Raw genomic sequence first — 15,943 nt, forward strand, 5'->3', positions numbered from 1 at the left:
ATTTTGGTGAGAGGGGAACCTAAGAGAGTACTTTATGTATCCCCATCATTGAATGTGAGCCTGCTTTCCACTCACACCTCCCTTGCTCAGCCCATTCTTTGCGTTCTCCTGTTATCCTGCCCTCTGTTTAGGTCTTCTCCTCACTTGCACTTTTTGAGCAAGCAGCACAATTCCGAAAATGCTGTACTAAGGAACATTTCTTGCTGCTGCCTGTATTTTGTTGGGCCATTCGATGTTGCTGTGGTTTTAGGGCAATACTATGAAAGTATCTTAATTTTAAAAATATTATTTTTAATTATTTAGAATGAGTCTTCTCTAAATAGCGAAGACATTTTGTGGGTCATCATTTTGGTGCTTAACTTAGCGGTGGTCATACCAGCAACAGAGGTATTAGCTTAGTACTAGCATCTTAGGAGAGGAATCAGCACTTTGTAATTGGGCAGCTTATCCAAAAGTACAAGTGAGGGGAAAGAGGCAAGCAAGTTTTAGAAGGGCAGACAGGAAGCCTGTCTTCTAGAAGGAAATGGAGGTTTGATCTTTAAGTTAGCTTGTAAAATGCTTTGGAATATTCGGGTGAAAAGCACTGGAGAAGTACCTGGTAGTAGTATACCCAGAAACCATCTTAAGAGAACATTAAGGTTGCACAATAAAGCATTCAAAAGTAAGGAAATGCCTTTTCACACCTGGTAATTTTTTTTCAATCCTTTTTTTATTTACACTGATTTCATTGTAAAAATGTTCAAACATATTTCCATTGCCTTTTCCATTGATTTTCCATATATGTTTTCTTCTCTCCAAGGGTTATATTTTAATAATTTATTCAGCACCCAGGAGGCTTAGTATTCTTGGTGGACGGCACTTGCCTCATCAAATAAAAAAGACAAATGAAATATAAGCCCAAGTCTGTTGACCTTCCAGGTATTTGGGGTGTGGGGGGAGGGAGGAGAGAGGAAGGGGAAACACTATCTATTTATTCTGGCTTTTTCGTGAGTTGGGTTTGGTGCAGCAGGTTATGTTTTGGGTGTGTGCAGGTTTGGTTTTTTTTTTTTTTTTTTTTTTTTTTTTTTTTTTTTTTGTAATGGATTTATTTCCTATCCTGCTTAAGTGTTAGGGCCCAATCCTACGAACCCCAGCGTAAGTACAACTTGCTCTTCCTAGTAGGCCTATTGATGTGATGAGTAAGGGCATGCAAGATCAATCCTTTGATTTGAAACTAACTGTTTTAGAACATGGGAGTGGGGAGTAATGCTCACTGTACCCAATTTTGAGATAGAAACAGAGAATTGTTGTTATGACAGTATACTCTGTGGTCCTTCACAAGGTATCAGTTGAAATGTATGGGATTTCACAGTGGACATAGCATTTCATGAGTCACCATTGTAGATGAATCATTAAAGCTAATGATAAAACCTCATGACTTGAGGGGGTGGGTTAAAAATAATAAGGAAGTAGCAGGTGACAAAAAAAAAAATCAGGTGTATAGTCATCAAACACAGGGTAGAAAGTGTGTGGAACACACTTCCAAGGTTAATGCACCAGTAAGCAACCAGCATGTTGAAGTCTGAAACCGAATTAGACATACATTTAACTAAAAAGGATAGAATGCATACTGTTTATTAATTGAATAGTTAAGGTGAAATCAAGGTGTTCAGGAGCCTCCTTTATTTTTCTATATTCCCCGTTGTCTGGCATAACAGATTGAACTGATGTTAAGTACTGTTTGAATTTTCAAGTATTTAACAAATAGAGCAGGATTGCTTTTATGTAAGAGGGACCCAGTTGCTGAGGAGCATGTCTAATTAGTCCTGTAATTCTGTGAACTAGAAGTCAGGTTTTTTTGTAGCAGTCTGTATGCCTTATAGCAGGGGTTGGCAACGTTCGGCACGTGGCTCGCCAGGGTAAGCACCCTGGCGGGCCGGGCCAGTTTATTTACCTGCTGACGCGGCAGGTTCGGCCGATCGCGGCCCCCACTCGCGGCGGTTCGCCGTCCCGGGCCAATGGGGGCGGCGGGAAGTGGCGTGGGCCAAGGGATGTGCTGGCTGCGGCTTCCCACCGCCCCCATTGGCCCGGGACGGCGAACCGTGGCGAGTGGGAGCCGCGATCGACCGAACCTGTCGCGTCAGCAGGTAAATAAACTGGCCCGGCCCGCTAGGATGCTTACCCTGGCGAGCCGCGTACCGAACGTTGCCGACCCCTGCATTATAGCATAGCATTAATAATACTGAGGCATAACAAGAAACATAGGAATTACCATACTGGATCAGACCAGTGGTCCATATAGTCTCATATCCAGTCATTGACAAGTGGCCAGTACTAGCTGCTTCATTTCCGAGGATGATCCCATGCAGTAGGCAATTATGGGATAACTTGTGAACCCTGAGCACAACCAGCTCAGCCATTGTACAGGATAAAATTTGGTAGATGGTTAGTGTTGTTTTAAACTAGAATTTAGAGACTGGGATTGCTATTTCTGTGGGTTTGTTAATGCTTACATGGATATTAGAATGAAACACTGTTTTATAATTTGTAATGTGATAGTGCCGTTTTGCTAGTAGAAACTTTACTTTCTAACAAAGTAATCTCCTACATGCTTGCAAGAGTTCATGTTCCTCACTGTTGTTTACAAGTATACTGATTTTAATTATTCTCTTCTGATGCTTTCTGTATTCAGTATCTCTATCTAAAACTATAGAGTAGTAAAGTTTTGCCCTTATTTAAGGGCACCTCAACTATTGTATAAAGCTTTCAATGGGAGTGGAGTAAAGAAGGTTGTTTTCGTAAGTTTCAGGTATTCCAGCATCTGATGCTCACGTTGTTGCCTTACTTGACTGATGGTATGTCTACACAGCAAGGAAAAAACCCTTGGCTGGCCCATGCTGGCCAACTTGGGCTCGTGGGGCTCAGGCTGCGGGGCTGTTTCACTGCTGTGTAGACTCCTGGGCTCGGGCTGGAGCTTGAGCTCTGGGACCCTGTTGGGTGGGAGATGTTGGGGTCATCCTGCAGTATAACCAGGGTAAGAGCCAAGGTGTGGCTGGCTGCAGCACATCCTCAGACATGGCTGGGAGTGAACTGCATGCTGGAGGTTGTGAGCAGTCCAGACTGGAGGCTACAGCAGCAAAGCAAAGCGTCCCAGGTTAGAGAGCAGGGATGACACAGCCACTCATTAGTCTGGATTGTACCCTCGATATGTCACAGTAATAAAATCAAATCTAATCATTAATAGCTCCAGTAAGGGAATCCTAATCTTTATGTTCTAGTCAAAAACTTTTGATTTTATTGTTCAAAATGGATTATTTTTACAAAATATAGCAGAGAGAAGGGAGAAATAACTGATTCTAAGTTTGCTAGTGATAAGAAAATCCTGTGTTTTAATTAAACACGCACACAAAGGCAGTATTTCTAGGATAGGTCCCCTGAAATTTTTACAGTTCTTCAGGGGCAGTCTCTATGACCAATTATAGTGAATTCAGTGGAATTAAATGTTCTAAACTTGCAGAATTTTTGGCTCTTTAATTATTAATTTTTTCCGATCATAACATGTACTGCCCCTGTAATACTTTTAGCTCTTTTACTACATTAGAATTCTACTGACTGAAATAAAAAATCCACCACAAGATGGTGACTTGGACACTGAATAATCTGAAGATTGTGGATTTTCCACTGATGTTCTGAAATGGTTTAAAATCCCACCACTAAATTAACTATGAAAGGCCTGAGGAGTTTCCAGGTGTTATCAATTTTTTTCATAGTGCGAGCCATGCTGTAATAGAGTCTGATGGACAATCTCCCCCCTCTTGTTTTCAGTCATGTGGACCACCTTCCCTCCATTTGTAATCATGTAACATTTGTGTGACAGCAACAGTTGCTTACAGTGAAAAGTAATATTAGAAAAATATATATATTTAGCTGTATTTTAATACAATTTAGAATCTGGAAACAAGCAGGATAGACAGCACCATGTGAAAAGCCAACTTTGTGGTCTACCAGCAAGTGCTCTATGAACCACAACTTGGGAACGCTGGTTAGAGTCTGGAATTTGGAAAAGAGGAGGCTATAAAGCATATCTTATTGTGCTGTCTGTTGCCCATTTAAAAACACTTTTCCTATTGAACTGATCAAGACGTGAGGAATGTAAATAATTTACTTGTTGTTAACCATCTAATAGCGTAATTAGTTCACTTTTTTCCTCCCAGAATATGTTAAATATAATTTTAACTACTTTTGGCTCACTGAGTTTAGTAAATAAAGTAACTTTAAAATCATACAAAATATAGACTGCATTATATGTTGTCTTAAAATCTCTCGTGTAATGTCTTTGAAAGGCTGAGTTGTTTGGTTCTGTTTTCCTTTCTGCAGATGTGCTGTGTTGTTTTATACGTCAGCTTATAAGGGCTATTGAACTAAAAAATATTCTAATAGTCTCAGCCAGGATATAAATTGGGTCTGTATTTCTAGATTTTTGACCTGGAGACATAGTGCCTTAAAAGATGGAGTTGCCTTACCAAGTGGGGGTCAAAGTGGATGTGGCCCATTCCCAGCAGTTGACAAGAAGGTGTGAGTATCAACAGAGGGATGGGCCACATCCATTTTGATTGAATTGGCCTCATTATTACTGACCCCCCCCACACTTTTCATGTGCTGTATATTTATACCTGCTTACTGTATTTTCCACTCCATGCATCTGATGAAGTGGGTTATATCCCACAAAAGCTTATGCCCAAATAAACTTGTTAGTCTCTAAGGTGCCACAAGGACTACTCATTGTTAGAAACATACAGTAAAGGCCTTGTTCTAGAAAGCCTAAGAGCATTTTGAATCCTTCCGATTCTGGAGGTGTTAACATTCACCTCATTGTGATGCTCAAAGTATCATCATCGGCTACCCACAATATTTATTACACCAGTGGTGTAAATTACACATGTAGCTGGCGCCAAGGTGGCCATCACCGTTCTGTGGAAGGGAGGTAATCCTAGATGAATGATGACCTATACCACTTTTCTATACCAGTATGCCTGTAGAAAGGGGAACTTTAAAGTTGTCTTCCATTTAGTGGTGTTTTATTTAAATAAGCACTCTAATTTTCACCTCCAGAGCTTCACTTCTGAAGTCTATTAATATTCTAAAAAAATCAGTTGGTATGCACAGATCACAAGAAAGCTAGTTAAAAAATTGTTTGTTTTTTATAAACCGAATGGTATTTCGCCTAATAAATGTCATGATTGAAGACATTCCACAGTAAATGTGTGGGGAGCTACATAATATTCTATATATAAAATATACTAATTTTAGTCAGTCATTTCAGTGCCTTACACTATACAATCTTAAAGCGTCTGAAAATAAATGAATTTGGCTTTTGTTTTTGTGATGCCCAATGTGAGTTGAAGACAGGAGCAGCAATACTGTCAAACGCTTGAAATAGCATATATTGTGCTTCTGATGGAACTATACTTAAAGCAGTTTTTACCATAAACAAAGATTTATTACACAAGCTCATCATATCTGGAGGCTTAGGCTCAAATCTGGTTTAGCTCCCAAGCGAGTTTAGTTCGCTAGCTATTAACAAGTCTCTGGTGGTCACTTACCAATATGTTGTGCCACAGACAAAAATGTTGTTTGTTTGACATTCTCTCTTAGGAACATGCCCTTCACTGAAACATTTATCTTGTAAAGCAGGATTAAGATTCATTGGCAGAGTTACATGTGGAAATTTACTACCTGACTGCACGGTGCTTGGCTTCAAATATTACTCTCTCATTTCCCATTTCTCTGATTTGCTTTTTTTTTTTTTTTTTTTTTTTTAAGAAGTATGTGGTTTCAAATAAAATTAAGCTATTTTTTTAAAATCAGGATTCATGATTGGGATGTCTTGTATTTTTATTTTGGCAGTTTGCCTAAAATTTAAAATAACAAGAGAATGTTATTCCAGAATCTCACTTGGTGTTAAACATTTCAAAATATTGCTGCCACACCCAGAGGCTTGCTTACTGTTCACTCTAGAACTAGTGAACTCTAAAAGTAGTTTTTAAGAACTAGGCAGTTGAATTAGAGGAACCTGGGGAACAGGAAAGGTTGGATCTGTTCCTCAGTTTGCCAGTGATTTACTGTGAAACCTTGGGCAAGTTATTTAACCCTTCGCCGCTTGCCGTTTTCCCATCTGTAAAATTGAGTTAACACTGTTTGGAAAAGTGCTTTGAGATCCTAGGATGAAAGGCAGTCTATGACAGCATAGTAGTAGTCTTCATGATAGTAAACATACCTATTATTACTTAATGTTTTTCTTTTGATTTTAAGTGTAGATTTTTGTAAAATTTCAATATAAACACAAAGAGGTTTAAAATATTTTTCTATAGGTTGAAGATGGATTTGGCAAGATTACATTGTAGCCTTTAATTTTTTTTATTATAGTTGAATAGGGTGGCTGACGTGTATCTTTGATGCTAAGTTATTAATTTTTAATTACTGTGAGAGTGGAAGTGACCGTAGATTCAATGATGTGATCGACTCCCCTATGAAATCTTCTGATTTTAATGGGAGTTGCAGATGCTCAGCATCTCTTTGAATCTGGACCACAATTCGGCATACAGGACAGGTTTTAAGGGTTCTGCACAGGGAATTAGGTTTTCCTCACAATTTATCCTTGAGATAGTTAGTTATTTAAATATAAATTAGGAATTTGAATTTCTACTGTTTCCTTCTAGGCTTCAGAAGAATACCCATAACAAAATGAGCAATCCAGCTATTAAGAGAATAGCAAACGAAATTGTCAAATCACCTGAGGATAAGCGAGAATATCGTGGACTAGAACTGGAAAATGGCATCAAAGCAATGCTCATCTGCGACCCCACCACAGATAAGTCTTCAGCAGCACTTGATGTACACATAGGTATTTAATTAATTCATTTTGTATTCTGTTCCGCGGGCTTTGCATTGCAAAGAATTACTGCACTATGTTTCTGTGAGGAAAAGGAATCTGACCTACTTTCAGTGTGCCACTAATTTAAATATTTTAGTTGCAAATAAACTGATGGTACATAGCACAAAATATGGTAGCATTTACAGGAGTTGTTTTCAGCAGGTTGCACAACCTTCTGTTATTGGGAGTTCCAGTTTTATTTCTCCATAAATCCTGTTAGAAATTATTAGAGCTAGTTAAATTTTCCTGATGTAACACATGCTTAGTCAGTAGTCAGACTTGTAATTTTAACTATATGATTCCACATTCTGAAGGTACCATTTATTTAAAAAAAAAAAAAAAAAAAGATGGAGAAATCATTCTCTCTTGCTTTATCTACCATTCTAGATTTTTGTTTCATGCATGTTTATTGTAATGAGTATGGGCAAGAAAAGCAGCATAATGTGCCAAGAGGAAAAACCTTTAATCTCTGATATGGCAGTATTTGTCTACACAGGAACACTCAGGATAATTAAGGTGAATTAACTCAAGGTGTGAAGTTAATGTGCATAAATTAAAGTTCCTTTAACCATCCTGTGGATGCTCCCATCCAGACGTAAAGTGTCTTTAGTTCACTCTAGCTTAATCTGGAGGATTACAGAGAATTAAATCACTTTTTTCTTCTGAATTAGAGCATCCACACACAATTTTAAATGGTCTTAAATTTATGCACATTAACTTTACACCTTTAGTTAATTCATCATAACTTTCCTGAGTGTGTTCCCATGTAGACAAGCCCTTAGAGTGTGGACATAAAGTGCCCGGGGTGGAAAAACAAAGGCAGTTAATCTGCTTCTGACTCTTACAGTAACAGAAAAGCAATCTTTTCCGAGATCTGAAAAGTCTAAGATATTTCTCTTTACACATACCATAGCTTGTAGGAAAGATGTGTGTTACAAATCAGTGTCTAGACTTTTTCATATCTACACACTTCAGAGAGTAGCTAGCTAACCTCTCCAATGCTGAAATCTTATACATGAATTTCAGGGTTTATAGCAGAGGTTATCAATATTTTTCATAGTGTGCATCACATCTTAATAGACATTTTTTTTCTCATGGACTACCTTCCTTCCCTTTTGAAGTGACACCTCTCCCTTCTATTCACAATTGCATAGCAACCTTGTGGAAATTGCAGCAATGGCTTGCATGGAAATGTAATATCAGGAAAGCATTTAGTGCATCGTTAGCTGCCTATTAATGCAGTGTAGCTGCTGGAAACAAAGAGGAGAAACCAGAACCATATGATCATTCAGTTCTCTACAGACTAAAAATGGTCCATGGGCCTCAATTTAGGAATCACGGGTGTACAGTGAGCCTACCCTAGCTTGGTCCAAAAGGAAGAAACCGAGTTTGAGCCCTCAAGATGACCAAGTTGCTAATTTTGAAATACCTCTTTTGAACATTGGGTTTGGCTTCCTGTGACTGTGCGGCTGGAGTTAAGTGGAGTTTTATAACTACAGAATTCATATAATTGATTGCACACTAGTATAATATAAATTTATTTTTAAGACTATGCATATTATAATATGACTTCTTTAATGTGTATTTTTCTCTGCAGGATCATTATCAGACCCCCCAAACATTGCTGGGCTTAGCCATTTTTGTGAACATATGTTGTTCTTGGGAACCAAGAAGTACCCAAAAGAGAATGAGTACAGTCAGTTTCTTAGTGAGCATGCAGGAAGTTCAAATGCTTTCACCAGTGGAGAACATACCAATTATTACTTTGATGTGTCACATGAACATCTAGAAGGTGCATTGGACAGGTAAACAGATTTCTGTTACCTCTAGTTTTCTGAGGGGTTTTTTGGGTTGATATTTGTGATATCTCAAACAAAATCATAATTATATGTTGAACTCTTGCTGACAGTGTTACATCTTGTATTATAGGTGGGGTTGGTAGCACTGACTGTTAAGAGTTGACTTGTGTTTAAGGCATGGATTTTCCATGTGATCTTGGGCAAATCATTTAAGATGTGATCCAAAGCTCGATTGAATGCAGTAGTTTTTCCATTACCTTTTAATAAGCTTTGAGTCAGGCCTTCTTTGCCTCAATTTTCCTATCTATAAAATGGAGACAATATTATTTCCTTTCTCCTACCTTTTTGTCTATTTAGACTGTAAGCTTTTTTGGGCAGGGAATCTTTTATTATTAAGGCTACATTTTAGTCATAAGTATTTTTAGTACAAGTGATGGACCGGTCATGGGCAATAAAGAAAAATTCACGGCCCGTGAGCTGTCCATGACTTTTACTATATACCCCCGACTAAAACTTGGCGGGGAGAGAGAGATTCGGTAGGGCAGTCTGGGGAGCGCTGTGGGTGCTGAGAAGGGGAGGGCGGCCTGGCGGGGCGGGGGGGGGGGGGAGTTGGTGGGGCTGGGGCAGGTTTCCCACCCGGCTCCTGGGAAGCGGCGACCCTAGCTCCATGTGCTTCCTCTGCTCCGGCCCAAGCCCCGGTTCTACATCTCCCATTAACTGGGAACCACGGTCAATAGGAGCTGCGGGGGCAGTGCCTGCGGGCAGAGGCAGCAAGTGGAGCTAGGAGCTGAGGGAGGGGAAGTTGCTGTCACCCTTCCGGGGAGCTACCCCCCAGGTAAACACTGCCCTGCACCCCAGCACTGAGCCCCCGCCCCACCCAAACTCCTGCTGCTGGGGGACGGGGGGACCCAAGACTGCCCCAGCAGCAACCGGTGCAACTGGCCCAGGGGCTGCCCGAGCTGCTCAAGTGGCCCCCGGGCCAGGCACACCAGCTGCTGCAGAAGTCACGGAAAGTCACGGAATGGTGACTTCCGTGACAAATACTGAGCCTTATTTATTATGTGTTTGAATGATGCCTAATACAATGGGGCTCTGATCTCTGTTGGGGCCTCCTAGGGCTATAATAATAAAGATCATATGATGGTGAATAGTTAGATTTTTAGATGGAAATGACAAAAGTAGCATGTTATGAACATCTTGGTTATTAAATGAATGATAAAATGAAAGACTGAAATTATTTTATGGGCTGAGTTGCATCAGTTATAGGAAATGCATTTATAGTGAGTGATATAATGTGATATATAAATATCATTTACGGCATTGTGTACAGATCAAGGTTTATGTGTTTTGTTTGGTTTTACTTAGGTTTGTATAAGTCTGTATAATATTTATATAACCTTCAGTAAATATTAAAAAATAAACATTTGACATTCTCCATGGGTGCACAGCACTGTATTAACAAGAGCGTTGGATTCTCACAACACTCTTCTATGGTAAGTAAGTCATTGTTGATATTTTATAGATGGAGAAACTGAGAAAAAGGAGATTAAGTGATTTGACTAAAACCACACAGCGAGTCTGTGGCAAAGCCAGGACTGGTTTCAGGAGTTCTGAGGTTCTAGTCTTATACTCTTAATTAACAACAAATTAAAACATTACATGAGTTTTCAGACTTCATGGTTTGAGAGTTGGTTTTTGTTGTTGTTTTATTTTTTATGTGCAATAATCCTGACTTGGAAAAGGTTTACATTTTAGTTGTGTAAATTTGTAAAATTTTCTTTTAGGTTTGCCCAGTTTTTCCTATGCCCTCTGTTTGATGAGAGCTGCAAGGAGAGGGAGGTGAATGCTGTTGATTCCGAGCATGAAAAGAATTTAATGAATGATGCCTGGCGATTGTTTCAGTTGGAGAAAGCTACTGGAAATCCCAATCATCCCTTCAGTAAATTTGGAACAGGTTTGTTAGAATAGAATCACCCATCTATTAGAGTTGACATAAGATCAGGGCTGTAACCAGGGTGGGGCAAGTGCGGCAGCCTGCGGAGTGGAAGAATGGGGTGGAAGAAGATGAAAAAAACAGTAGAGGGAGCAAATTTGCTTGCTCTCCCTGGGTGCAAAAATGCCCAGATTTCTGCATAAAATCCATGCTGAGACTGTTTATGTAAAATTGGTGAAGATAGGACTGAAAATAATTTCCTTTTTTCCTCCATACACGTTTGTTGTGATGTTTCATTACATCTTCCACACAATGGATTAAAAAAAGAGCTGGACACAACAAATGGCACAAAATGATACAAGACTAGGGCCTTGTCTACACTACGAGAGTAGTTCGATTTTACTTGCATCGAATTTTTGTAATCGATATTGCAAAGTCGAACGTGTGTGTCCACACTAAGGACAGTAATTCGACTTTGTGCGTCCACACTAACGGTGATAGCGTCGACATTCGAAGCGGTGCACTGTGGTCAGCTATCCCACAGTTCCCGCAGTCCCCTCTGCCCATTGGAATTCTGGGTGTAGCCGGCAATGCCTTCTGGGTAACAAAATGAGTCGAGGGTGCTTTTGGGAAACTGTCGTCATCCGTCCATCACTCCCGCCCTCCCTCCCTGAAAGCGCCGGCGGGAAAACAGTTCGCGCGCTTTTCCAGTCATTGACAGCGCGGACGCCACTGTACTCCGAGCATGGAGCCCGCTGCGACCATCGCTGCAGTTGTGGCCGCTCTCAACGTCTCGCAGCTTATCATAAAGGTTTCCCTGAGGCAGATGCAGAAAAGTCAGGCAAGGAGGCTACGGCACCGCGGTGATGTCCTGAAGTCTGAGAGTAGCACAGACCTGTCAGAAAGCAGGCGACCCAGCGCCGAGGACATCACAGTGGCAATGGGTCATGTTGATGCCGTGGAACGGCGATTCTGGGCACGGGAGACAAGCACTGAGTGGTGGGACCGCATAGTGCTGCAGGTCTGGGATGAATCCCAGTGGCTGCGAAACTTTCGCATGCGGAAGGGAACTTTCCTGGAACTTTGTGAGTTGCTGTCCCCTGCCCTGAAGCGCAGTGACACCCGGTTGCGAGCTGCACTGAGTGTACAGAAGCGAGTGGCCATAGCCCTGTGGAAGCTTGCAACGCCAGACAGCTACCGGTCAGTCGCGAACCAGTTTGGGGTGGGCAAATCTACCGTGGGGGTTGTTGTGATGCAAGTAGCGAAGGCAATCGTTGATGTACTGCTGCCAAAGGTAGTGACCCTGGGAAACGTGGAGGCGATCATAGATGGCTTCGCAGCGATGGGATTCCCAAACTGCGGTGGGGCCATAGATGGAACTCACATCCCTATCCTGGCACCGGACCACCAGGCCACCCAGTACATTAACCGAAAGGGATACTTTTCCATGGTGCTGCAAGCACTGGTGGACCACAGGGGACGTTTTACCAACATCTACGTGGGATGGCCGGGCAAGGTTCATGACGCTCGTGTTTTCAGGAACTCTGGTCTGTTTAGACGGCTGCAACAAGGTATTTACTTCCCGGACCACAAAATAACTGTTGGGGATGTGGAGATGCCTATAGTCATCCTCGGGGACCCAGCCTACCCGCTAATGCCCTGGCTCATGAAGCCCTATACTGGCGCCCTGGACACTGAAAAAGAACTCTTCAACTACCGGCTGAGCAAGTGCAGAATGGTGGTGGAGTGTGCTTTTGGCCGTCTCAAGGGGAGATGGAGAAGCTTACTGACTCGCTGTGATCTCAGCGAAACCAATATCCCCATTGTTATAGCAGCTTGCTGTGTGCTCCACAATCTCTGTGAGAGCAAGGGGGAGACCTTTATGGCGGGGTGGGAGGTTGAGGAAAATAGCCTGGCTGGTGATTACTCACAGCCAGACAGCCGGGCGATTAGAAGAGACCAGCGGGAAGCGCTGTGCATCCGGGAGGCTTTGAAAGCAAAGTTCCTGAGTGAGCAGGGTAACCTGTGATTTTATAGTTTGTGTACTGAGAAGCTAAACCTGCCCCCGTTTCTTTACCCAGGTAATGTTGACTATCCTATCCAGTTACATACCCCCTTCACCCCCCCTCCAACACACGTGTCGAAATAAAAATAGTTCTACTTTGTTAAAGCACACCGTTTTCTTTAATACTGTTTTAGCGGGAATTTTTTAAAACTGGGACGCAGACTGTGGTGCGGGGCGGGTCTAGTGTTGTGATGCGAATGCAGCTTCTAAACTCAAGGATTGACAGGCTCCGCTGCGGTGGGATGCTTGTTTCAACGGAGCCTGTCACCCCTCCTGATCGGGACTGTGTGTATGGGAGGTCTATTTGACTTTGTGGCAGGGGGAGGACGGTTACAGATCCCATGCTGTGTGGCTCTGTGATCCTGTCTAAGGACCGGCGCTTAAGATCTGTAACTGCCCTCCCCCGCCACAAAGTCACAGAGCAACCCACCCCCCCCAACATTACATCAAAACAACCTCCCAGACTAACCGGGGCAACTAGTCACTGCATCACTGCACTGTGTATGTGCCCTGCTGCTGTGCCTGCCCCCGACTATGTACCCTGCCAAAGGAGACTGTCCTGTCCAATTTCCAACCCCCTTTCCCCTCCTCCTCCAAAAGAACATGATTGAAACAGTAGTTAACAGAAACGAATTTTTTATTATCAACTACACATGGCATTGGGAGGTGAAACTTGGACGTGGGCTTGTGTCAGGCGGGAAGGAAAGAACTTTTCAAATTTTGGGAAATGAGAGCCTTCTGCTACTAGAGCTCTCTGCAGGGGTGGAGTGAGAGTTAGCAGGGACTCTGCCGCCTCTCCTTCTTTGCACTTTGGGTGAGGTGGGTATGGGACTTGGTGGCGGGGGAGGGCGGTTAGAGATGGACTGCAGCGGGGCTCTGTCCTCCTGCCTCCGTTCCTGCAGAACATCCACAAGGCGCCGGAGTGTGTCCGTTTGCTCCCTCAGTAGTCCAAGCAGCGTTAGAGTCGCCTGCTGGTCTTCCTGCCGCCACCTCTCCTCCCGATCCATGTTGGCTTGGTGCATTCGGGTCAAGTTCTCCCGCCACTGGGTCTGCTGTGCTGCCTGGGCTTGGGAAGAGGCCATAAGCTCAGAGAACATGTCCTCCCGTGTCCTCTTCTTCCTACGCCTAATCCGCGCTAGCCTCTGGGAGTGTGATTCCAGGCTAGGTTGTGAGACAGTCGCAGACGGGGCTGTGGAAATGGGAAAAAGGGAGTGAATTCCTCTGAAAGATAAATGTAGTTGTGAACAAAGAACATAGTCTTTCTCTGTGAACAAGACCATGCACAGCACCTTTCACATGCGCACTCAGCACAAGGTCGAATTCTCGGCCTTCGCATTCTGTGCCTGGGGTCTTGAACAGCACATTTGAGAAGCGAGGCAGCACAACGGAATTTCTGTTGCAGGCAGACATGGTAAGCCGTACACTTGTGGCAGTTTAAAACTTTTATATTACCACTGGCCTCATTTCACATTTAAATCAATGTCAGTCCCTGCTGCCAGCAATCCGGCAAGCGGGAACTCTGCCCCTGTCCCACCCCCTCGCGGCTGTCCCCGGGAACGATCCCTTTCGGCTGCCCCTCTCCCGCCTCCACCGCGTGGCTGCAAACCAGCGGTGACAGTTCTGTAAAGGAACGGGAAAGCAGTCCCAACACTAACATTCCCCTACCTAATTAAAAGCAGGTCACCATGGCCGACATCACCCTGATGAGGATCTCCGAGAGCGACAAAGAGAGAATGCTCCGGGAAAGCCTCCAAAGACCAGGGCCGTATGCCGCCCTGCTGTGCAGAGCAATGATCCCCGAGTACCTGATAATCTCGTGGCGCGGCAACGTGTCGTACTTCGGAGGACCCAATAAGGCCGCTCTCCCCAAGAACCTCATGCAACGGCTTTCAAGTTACCTCCAGGAGAGCTTCATCGAGATGTCCCAGGAGGATTACTGCTCTATCCCCGCACATATAGACCGCATTTTACTGTAGCTGCAGTAGCAGGGAATACACAGTAGAGCGGCTTGTGCAGGACAATCACTGAAAACCGGACATTGCTAGATTTCTTTTCAAAACTTGCACTGCCCCTTACTAAACCGTTAAGCGCCTAGGGCACACTAATCATGAACAACCCATTCTTTTAATTGTTAATATTCCTGTTTTGTTAAAAATAAATGTTTAGATGTTTACAACACTTACTGGCTGATCCTTCACCAGATTCTGTGTCCGGGGTAATGGCTGGGGACGCTTCGTAGGGGATCTCTGTAAGGGTGATGAAGAGATCCTGGCTGTCGGGGAAATCAGCGTTGTGAGAGCTGCCAACTGCCTCGCCCTCCTCATCTCCTTCCTCATCTTCCCCGTCCCCTAACATGTCTGAGGAACCGGCCGTGGACAGTATCCCATCCTCAGAGTCCACGGTCACTGGTGGGGTAGTGGTGGCGGCAGCACCGAGGATGGAATGCAGTGCCTCGTAGAAACGGGATGTCTGGGGATGGGATCCGGAGCGTCCGTTTGCCTCTTTGGTCTTCTGGTAGCCTTGTCTCAGCTCCTTGATTTTCACGCGGCACTGCGTTGCATCCCGGCTGTATCCTCTCTCTGCCATGTCTTTAGAGATCTTCTCGTAGATCTTTGCATTCCTTCTTTTGGATCGCAGCTCGGAAAGCACGGACTCATCGCCCCACACAGCGATGAGATCCAAGACTTCACGATCAGTCCATGCTGGGGCTCTCTTTCTATTCACAGACTGCATGGCCATCACTGCTGGAGAGCTCTGCATCGTTGCCAGTGCTGCTGTGCTCGCCACGATGTCCAGACAGGAAATGAGATTCAAACTGGCCAGACAGGAAAAGGAATTCAAATTCAAATTTTCCCGGGGCTTTTCCTGTGTGGCTGGTCAGAGCATCCGAGCTCGCACTGCTGTCCAGAGCGTCAACAGAGTGGTGCACTGTGGGATAGCTCCCGGAGCTATTAGCGTCGATTTCCATCCACACCTAGCCTAATTCGACATGGCCATGTCGAATTTAGCGCTACTCCCCTCGTCGGGGAGGAGTACAGAAGTCGAATTAAAGAGACCTCTATGTCGAACTAAATAGCATCGCAGTGTGGACGGGTGCAGGGTTAATTCGATTTAACGGCGCTAACTTCGACATAAACGCCTAGTGTAGACCAGGCCTAGGAGTTTGGTGATGACACAGCCTTTATGATGATAATTTCAGCAGTAGACGATTCTTTTGTAATGACTGGAAGTGT

The 15,943-nt window shown here is 43.6% G+C and overlaps 2 protein-coding genes across 7 annotated transcripts in view; one reads left to right on the forward strand and one right to left on the reverse strand.

Moving 5' to 3' along the window:
- Positions 1-15,943, forward strand: part of IDE (insulin degrading enzyme) — a 103,334-nt gene that overhangs the window by 11,640 nt on the left and 75,751 nt on the right. For all 6 annotated transcript variants that reach the window (XM_005301287.5, XM_065553522.1, XM_005301284.5 and 3 more), the window contains exons 2-4: positions 6,699-6,883; positions 8,511-8,718; positions 10,497-10,666. In XM_005301287.5, coding sequence (XP_005301344.1) covers positions 6,724-6,883; positions 8,511-8,718; positions 10,497-10,666 — 538 coding nt within the window. In that variant the 5' untranslated portion in view covers positions 6,699-6,723. The remainder of the gene's footprint in view (positions 1-6,698; positions 6,884-8,510; positions 8,719-10,496; positions 10,667-15,943) is intronic.
- On the reverse strand, positions 13,330-15,470 carry LOC135972903 (uncharacterized). Its single transcript, XM_065553535.1, has 2 exons — positions 14,894-15,470; positions 13,330-13,899 (listed from the first exon to the last, which is right to left on the reverse strand). Exons 1-2 carry the CDS (start codon positions 15,468-15,470, stop codon positions 13,424-13,426), a joined length of 1,053 nt encoding a protein of 350 aa, XP_065409607.1. The 3' UTR covers positions 13,330-13,423.

Source organism: Chrysemys picta, chromosome 7 (assembly GCF_011386835.1).
Source record: "Chrysemys picta bellii isolate R12L10 chromosome 7, ASM1138683v2, whole genome shotgun sequence".
Classification (NCBI taxonomy): domain Eukaryota; kingdom Metazoa; phylum Chordata; order Testudines; family Emydidae; genus Chrysemys; species Chrysemys picta.

What these genes read in the sequence shown, in the direction of transcription:
- LOC135972903 (XM_065553535.1), bottom strand. Translation starts at nt 15,470, where the DNA reads ATGCAGAGCTCTCCAGCAGTGATGGCCATGCAGTCTGTGAATAGAAAG. An exon ending in ATCTGGTGAAGGATCAGCCA is followed by an intron (nt 13,900 to 14,893) that starts GTAAGTGTTGTA and finishes CCATTTCCACAG; the next exon opens with CCCCGTCTGCGACTGTCTCA.